Raw genomic sequence first — 8149 nt, 5'->3', positions numbered from 1 at the left:
AACCCGCGACCCTCAGACTGCGAGTCGAGCGCCCTAACAACCTGGCCATGCGAGCCCTAATAAATTGCTTAATACAAATATTAGTACTCGCGTTAAAAGCCTGAAAATTTAGCATTGAATATGTTTTATCTATTACATGATCGGCAAAAAAAATAAAAAAAATTATTGACATTATTAAAGAAATGATACATTAAATCATGCAGTTTCGTAAATCCCACATTTTTTTTGCGACATATTTAAAATGTTTGTTATAATAATAAACAAAACTATTCATTTGTATAATGAGTTTTAAAAGAAATAAATTAGGAATAACGTATCAACAACGAGAATGTGTTAAAATACGAATATACCTGAAAATATTCATACAAAAAAAATAGTCCCCAATTTGAGGATAACTTGGAACTAACTATTTAATAAAAAAAAATAATAATCTAAATATTGAAAGCTTTCTTTCTGCGGGAACTTCACGAACTAAGAATGCTAAAATTCGGGGTTCGATTCCCCCCACTGTGGACATCGTTTAGCTTTGTGCTTAATAACAACAAACTAACCAACCATTCTATATTCAAACAAAGAAGTACAGGCTTACACCAACATCAACACCTCTATCAGAAGTATGATTTATTAACAGATGAGTTTTTAGGCAGTTTTGTGATTCAAGATACTACCTTATTTTACTGAGAAATGTTGTGTTTTTAGCTTATTAGAAATATTTAAAACCTCTCTTCGTAACTTGCATTCTAGTTTATATAATGTTGTATCGAATATACTCTTTGAGAACGAGATATGTTATGTAATTTGATGCACGGAGAAACATTTTCTATCTACAGCTAATGCCTATTTCATCTTGTTTGAGCTATAAAACTTTTACTCAATTAAAACCCCAAAACAATAAGAATTATAGAACAAGTTAACTGTTTAAGGTTGTTTTGTGACTGGCAGTTTGTGACTTCAAACGAAAACACATCTTTAAAAATTTAAAAGCTTATCAAGGAATGAATGAAAACTGTCGTGTTTTCAAAACACATTATGAACACAATGTTGTGATTGAAAGAAACTATCTTAAGTTAACTGTTTAAGATTGTTTTGTGACTGACAATTTGTGACTTCAAACGAAAACACATCTTTAAAAATTTAAAAGCTTATCAAGGAATGAATGAAAACTGTCGTGTTTTCAAAACACATTATGAACACAATGTTGTGATTGAAAGAAACTATTTTAAGTTAACTGTTTAAGATTGTTTTGTGACTGGCAGTTTGTGACTTCAAACAAAAACACATCTTTAAAAATTTAAAAGCTTATCAAGGAATGAATGAAAACTGTCGTGTTTTCAAAACACATTATGAACACAATGTTGTGATTGAAAGAAACTATTTTTACGGAACGGTGCATTTTTTAGGGCTTGACATGCGTTTTTGTGTTTACATTTATCATTCATACTTGATAGTTATATGATATTAAGTAACATATTTCTTTGTTTTAGAATTTCGCGTAAAACTACACACGAGCTATCTATGCATATCTATCCCCAAATCTGAACTGATATAGAGGAAAGTCGGCTGGTTAACATCACCCACCGTCAACTCTTGTCTAACTAACTGTTAAATCTCACCATTTACTTTTATATAGCACCCACGGTCTCATTTTGCAGAAGGCGTTTTGTTTGTTTGTTTTTTTGCGGCAAAAGGGCGCGAATTATAAATCCTCAGATCTACATTTTGAACAAACTAAGTACTAGGCTAAGCCAGGGCCTTTAAACAGCGGAAAATGCTAAACTAACGTTATTAAAGTTGATATATCATTTAAATAATAGACAAAAGTAGCATTTTTACTCTCAGTTTATTTGGCGTCTGGCCCGGCATGGCCAGGTGGATAAGGCGCTCGACTCACAATCTGAGGGTCGCGGGTTCGAATCCGCATCCCACCAAACATGTTCGCCCTTTCAGCCGTGGGGGCGTTATAATGTGACGGTCAATCCCACTATTCGTTGGTAAAAGAGTAGCCCAAGAGTTGGCGGTGGGTGGTGATGACTAGCTGCCTTCCCTCTAGTCTTACACTGCTAAATTAGGGACGGTTAGCCCTCGTGTAGCTTTGCGCGAAATTCCAAAACAAACAAACAAACAATTTGACGTCTGTGCTGTGCCAACTGCGAGTAACGAAACCCAATTTTGTTTAAGAGTTACAAGTCCACAGAGTTATCACTGAGCCATCAGGGAAACCTCATAGTGTAAACAAATACAAGTGTTAGTGGGGTGAGTTAGGGGTTGTATCATAACTAAAATTATCAGACACACACACACAAGTTTGGAGTGCAAGAAATTATTTCGTTTTACTCACAATAGGTTGCAAATCAGTTTTAAATCATATACATAATTATGTAACAAAACATCAACAATATCACCAAAGGTTTTAGAAAGCAGATTTACACAACACATTATACAAACGGCTTCTCTCATAAATTACAATGTCAAGTGTCACGTTGTCACCATTTAAAAAATTAATAACTTAAAACATAAAACAAATGTTGCATAAGAATGAAAATATATTTTCACTAGAAGTAACGTACCTGACTTTAAAAGAGAAGCCATTGAAACGTTTACATAATTGAAAAATAAGCAAGTCAAAAGTTTGCCATTAAGCCTAATCACAACAAATTTGGTGACTTAATATTAAATTTTATACTTTAAATTCGTACGAAAATGGAGACAGTATCAGAGGAAATACCTTAAACTTTCAAAAGTATAGGGTGTTACTCCAGTTTTTTTAAAGGTAATTTGATTAAGTTTCAAAGCTGTAAAATTTACATATGACTTGGTTATGCTAAAGACATTATTATTTTCATGTACAATTTGCTAAAACGCAACCACTCCTTAACATCACCAACAGAGTCTTTACAAACACAAGGTGTAAAGTTTTCGAAATTCCTTATTTTCTGTACCTAACAAATTCGATTATTCAATTTTAGCACAATAGTGATAACAAAACGTCTGATGCTTAATTCTGGCCACTTAGTACCTGTAACTTTCTTAGTTAACTGTTGCTTTCAAATACCTAGAGATTAAATCTTTCTTGAAGCTTTTATTTCAATTCACAAATTTCATAATGTTATCGGTTGTACGGGTATCATTCTGTTACAAAGTGGGTGGGTGTTATACTGTTAACAGTTAAACAGGCATCATTCTGTTACCAGTTACATGCCTACTACGTTGTTTTCACATGGACCTTTTCAAGTTGAAGGACATACAAACTATGTTTTTCTAGGATTGTTCTCAATGTTCGGGTTTCCTAATTTCCAAGGGAATAAACGTGCATGCAAAGGTCTTAAATCTGCTAACAGGGAAACGTTGGTGAAAAACGTTTCACGAACATGAGTGTGTTTCTCTTAACAGTATCAAATTCAATATACATTTGAAAACGTAAATTTTAGATTCAGTAACTGGAAGTTTTAGCCAAATTTGACAACTCCTTTAAACATCTCCTTAACCAAAAGCATTTATTCCAGGCCCAAGATCACTTAAGATTTTTGTGTTAGGTATTTTTTAGGATTCATCTGCTATTCCAAGCACTAAGGAACACAGAAATGGAACACACATATTGTCTGCTATTCCAAGCACTAAGGAACACAGAAATGGAACACACATATTGTTTTAAAAGCACGTATAAAGATGAAAGAAATCTGAATTTCGTGTACTTCTTTTGTGTCTCAACATAATGGCATAAATACAGTAAACAGTAATTCTCTATTTCATCTTGCTTGAACTATAAAACTTGTTGTATTCGATTGGAACCCAAAGCAATAAGAACTAAAGAACAAATTAACTGTTACTGCAGGGAGGAATTATCGTCCTTCGTAGACAATTTCACGATGTCAGCAACGAGGAAACTTGAGAAAATAGTTTTCTAGGAAACCAAATAGAATTCGATACTTCAAGACCTTAGGTGGGAAATATTGTTTGTTCAGTGGACAGAAAATACAGGGTCAGTTACTGTCTTCGGGCTAATTCACGCTTCAGTTTGATTGCTGTAATAGCCTGAAGTTCCTGTTAAAGTAACGTATTGATCTGTATCAAAAGAATACACACAAGTGAGGCCAAACTATTTTCCTAACAGATAAAAACCATCAATTCAAAGTATAGAGGTCGCTGTTGACCCGACACTCAGTTAGAATTTACCTAAAAAAAATTATCGTTTTATAGCATAACGATATAAATAGAAATATAATATACAATCTGTTTTTCTGCTACACAAAACTATTTGTAAATTTTGTACAAACTGAATTTAAAAATACATAATTTTATAATTGACAAACTGTTATTATCGCTAATTAATTAATTGAAACAATTTCTCGTAAAATTAAATCTCTACATATTAAAAACAGCACAGTTTTACATTTAATGAGTTGATGTTTTTGTATTAAATTTAAAAAAATTGAAGCAAAAAACGATAACGGTGAACAGAAACGAAAATAATCAGAAAAAAAAGTCGCAATTGCCTATTAAGAATAAGGTGACTGAGATCTAAGGTTCTACATATATATATTAGTTCAATACAATAACGTGATCTTAGCTGAGAGAAGCCATCGTTCAAAAACTATATATATAATGGCAACGGAATAAAAGTAAAACAAAAATAACCAACATAGTTACATACTGGTGAATATAACATTATTTATAATACACTACATATACACAGATTTATATATATGTGTACTGGAAAGTAAAACATATATTTTATTTAGATTTTATATCTTACTATATTTATACTTATTACACCCTCAGTGAAACAACCTGTAAATCAAACTGTATCAAAACAAATAAATGCATTTTAGCAAAGTAAAATTATTGGCCATACATTTTTCTGGCTTTATATAAAGTAGCAAACATTGACATTTTTATATACAATATGTAAAAATGAAATTAATTAATTCAGTATATGCTATATACTACTGTAACTTCTGAACATCATTTTTAGATCATTGGTTTGATGCTAACATACATCACAAACCTTTACTAAATCTACTCGTATAGACCATTATTAAGTCCATAGCAACTATGGCTGTTAACGAAACTTAACTTATTCTAAGTAGTTGAAACATGTATTGAACATTATTGTAAGTTCTTTTAAAAATTAATTTAAATTCAAATGATTCCAGATAATACATAGGAATAACAATTTAACATCTATGAGATAGCAAGCAACTGATAAGCTTGAACGAAGTTAAGCTATGTATACACTAATGAAATCCCACGACATTTGATCTATTAGGGGATTAATTGGAATGCACCATATACAATTAACTAGGGATCGTTTGAACAAATAATGTTCCACGTGACCCACACCATTGTTATTTACTAAAACATAAAGAAACTATTCGCACGGAAATCCTGATGCACCGAGAGCTTCTTTTTTTCATTTCAGCTTTTAACAGTGAACACACTGAACGACCATCATTTTCGCCGGCGACAGTTATAAATATCTTACTCAATTTCGTCGGTGAAACTTAAACTCTGAGAATATCCTTCTTAGACTAGTAGGTAAATAACGACACTCAGAGCGACCATTACTTTCATGAGAATAGAATAGGAAGAAAACAACACACGCATATATATATATAACTACACCTATATACAATAGTCGGTATTCTTCTAATACATGAACAGTTTTAGTGAAAAACACGTGTTTTCAAGTGTGTTAATTTATATCCACGCAGTATATTGACTGTAACATTCAAATAGCTGTTTTAAAACCATGAACTTTTGGGTCGACTGATCCTTTGGGCTCCCGTTGGGCGGAGACACTGGGTCCAGTTATCAAACCATACAGATGATCAATAGTGTCCGTAGATACACTGAAACTTTTCAGTTCAACCAGACTTCTAGAATTGAAATGAAGCAGAATTAATATTGTAACTACATTAATGGTGGTCTGTAAAGTAATGGATTTATTTTTTATTCCCACGTGTAATTAACCATGGAAAACTGAATTTAAGAAAACTTGTATCTTCTAAAACACGTGTCGGGTATTTACATAAAACAAATCGTCTCTGACAATACTGAAGGATTTGTCAAATATTAAAGAAATATGATGCACTAATATTTTATAGTTTGTCTCGTTACCTCTCTAGGTCACGTGAAATTTCATCTGTTGTATAACTTTCCTTCCCGCTCTCGTGGTTATGCGGAAGTGTAGTGTCCTCGTGGCTAGGCGGAAGAGACGTGCCCCCGTGACTGCTGTTAATCTCTTCCTTAAATCGGAGTAAAATTTTCCTTGCTTCGTGACTTACGCTGGTAAGATGTAGACCTTCGGAAATGTCTTGGAGGGCGGATTCCGTTTGTCTGAAATCAAAAGACGATTAAGAACCATCTGCTATTTACAAGTGTCGATCTTGAAAAAGGATTTGATCGAGTTCATTATTAAAGCTTCAGTGGCATCGCAATAACTGCCAAAGAGTTTCAACCTAAGCCAATCTTGTGACTGGCTTATGGCTGCCCATACAACAGTGAACGGGCGTTGTGTAGTTTTTAAAGTTTTTGTCGTATAAAAGTTAATATATATTTGATTGATTCTTTTTTAATGATTTTCTATGATGGCTGACTAGATTGACATCAGCGTTTGGAGTTTGTCTGATAGATGGGATATCCCCAATACATTTGGGTGCTATTACCACAGACATTATTCGTTATGACAACAAGTTGACAACTAATGCGATATATATATATACACACACACGCCCAAATTGCATGTAAAAACATTAATTTTTATCTAGATTTCTTTACTGCGTATATATATATATAAACGTTTTCCTTATTTCACAAGTCCTACAATTCAAAGCAAACCTCTTCTGGGTACCAGAAAATCGAACAAACGTGTGCTTCTCACAAAGATATATACAACTGACTTGTGGGACAGAAGTTGAATTTGGGCGTTCCCGAAAACGTTTAATTAAATTGTGTTTTACTTTTTTTAAACTAGAGGAACTTCATAAACTATTTTCAATACCGAAAACGTTTTATCACAAAACAATGCGTTTCCCTCATTATTTATATTGTTTGGTGGGTATAAGCTCCAGAAGCAATTAGTCTATAGTGAAGTGGGAAATTGTAGAAATGAATATTGATCTCTACTGAGAATCAACGGGACACACCCCTATACAAATGTGGTCGGAGCGCTCCATAATTCTGCAGAGAACCAGAAAATGGAACTCTGGACAAGAGGAGGTTATAACAGCGGGATCTACATAACTTATAAATATATTTTGTAACAATACACTGAAAGAAGGTTCACGCATTTGAGATATAATTAGTAGAAAAATAATGTTGGCGTCAGTTTCCAAACGTCTTCACAATACTTCATTTTATTTGTTTGTTTGTTTTTGAATTTCGCGTAAAACTACACGAGGGCTATCTATGCTAGCCGTCCCTAATTTAGCAGTGTAAGACTAGAAGGAAGGCAGCTAGTCATCACCACCCACCGCCAACTCTCGGGCTACTCTTTTACCAACGAATAGTGGGATTGACCGTCACATGGTAACGCCCCACGGCTGAAACGGCGAGCATGTTTGGTGTGAGAGGGCTTCGAACCCGCGACTTTCAGATTGCGAGTCGAGTGCCTTAACCACCTGGCCATACCGGGCCTCATTTTATTTGTCACAGTGATTCACAATGATAAAAAAAACATTTCACGCACACAAACAAATCAGGATGAATGAGAATGTATATTCGTTTGACATCAATGTTCTTCCCTTTTCTTCATTCTTCTCCATCACGTACAGATTTTTTTTCACAAAGCGTCATAACGCAGTACATAAAAGAAAGACCACAACACGTAGTTTTGAGACTAAAAGACGTAGAATTCACACACACACAAACAAATCAGGATGAATGAGGATGTATATTCGTTTGCCATCAATGTTCTTCCCTTTTCTTCATTCTTCTCCATCACGTACAGATTTTTTTTCACAAAACGTCATAACGCAATACAAAAAAGAAAGACCACAACACGTAGTTTTGAGACTAAAAGACGTAGAATTCACACACACACAAACAAATCAGGATGAATGAGGATGTGTATTCGTTTGACATCAATGTTCATCCCTTTTCTTCAGCTTGTTTGTATTTTTGTTAACAAACATAATAATAAAAAGTATTC

At 33.7% G+C, this 8149-nt stretch overlaps 1 protein-coding gene across 1 annotated transcript in view; it reads right to left on the bottom strand.

Moving 5' to 3' along the window:
• Positions 1-4777: 4777 nt before the first annotated feature.
• The window catches only part of LOC106465093 (protein TANC2-like), a 55444-nt gene continuing 52072 nt past the window's right edge, over positions 4778-8149 (bottom strand). The window contains exons 23-24 of the mRNA XM_022392921.1: positions 6118-6336; positions 4778-5876 (exon numbers count right to left, since the gene is read on the bottom strand). Coding sequence (XP_022248629.1) covers positions 5729-5876; positions 6118-6336 — 367 coding nt within the window. The 3' untranslated portion in view covers positions 4778-5728. The remainder of the gene's footprint in view (positions 5877-6117; positions 6337-8149) is intronic.

Source organism: Limulus polyphemus, unplaced genomic scaffold, assembly GCF_000517525.1.
Source record: "Limulus polyphemus unplaced genomic scaffold, Limulus_polyphemus-2.1.2 Scaffold1833, whole genome shotgun sequence".
In the NCBI taxonomy this organism is placed as follows: domain Eukaryota; kingdom Metazoa; phylum Arthropoda; class Merostomata; order Xiphosura; family Limulidae; genus Limulus; species Limulus polyphemus.
Note: the sequence above shows the minus strand (reverse complement) of the source record. Positions and strands in the feature narration are given on the sequence as shown.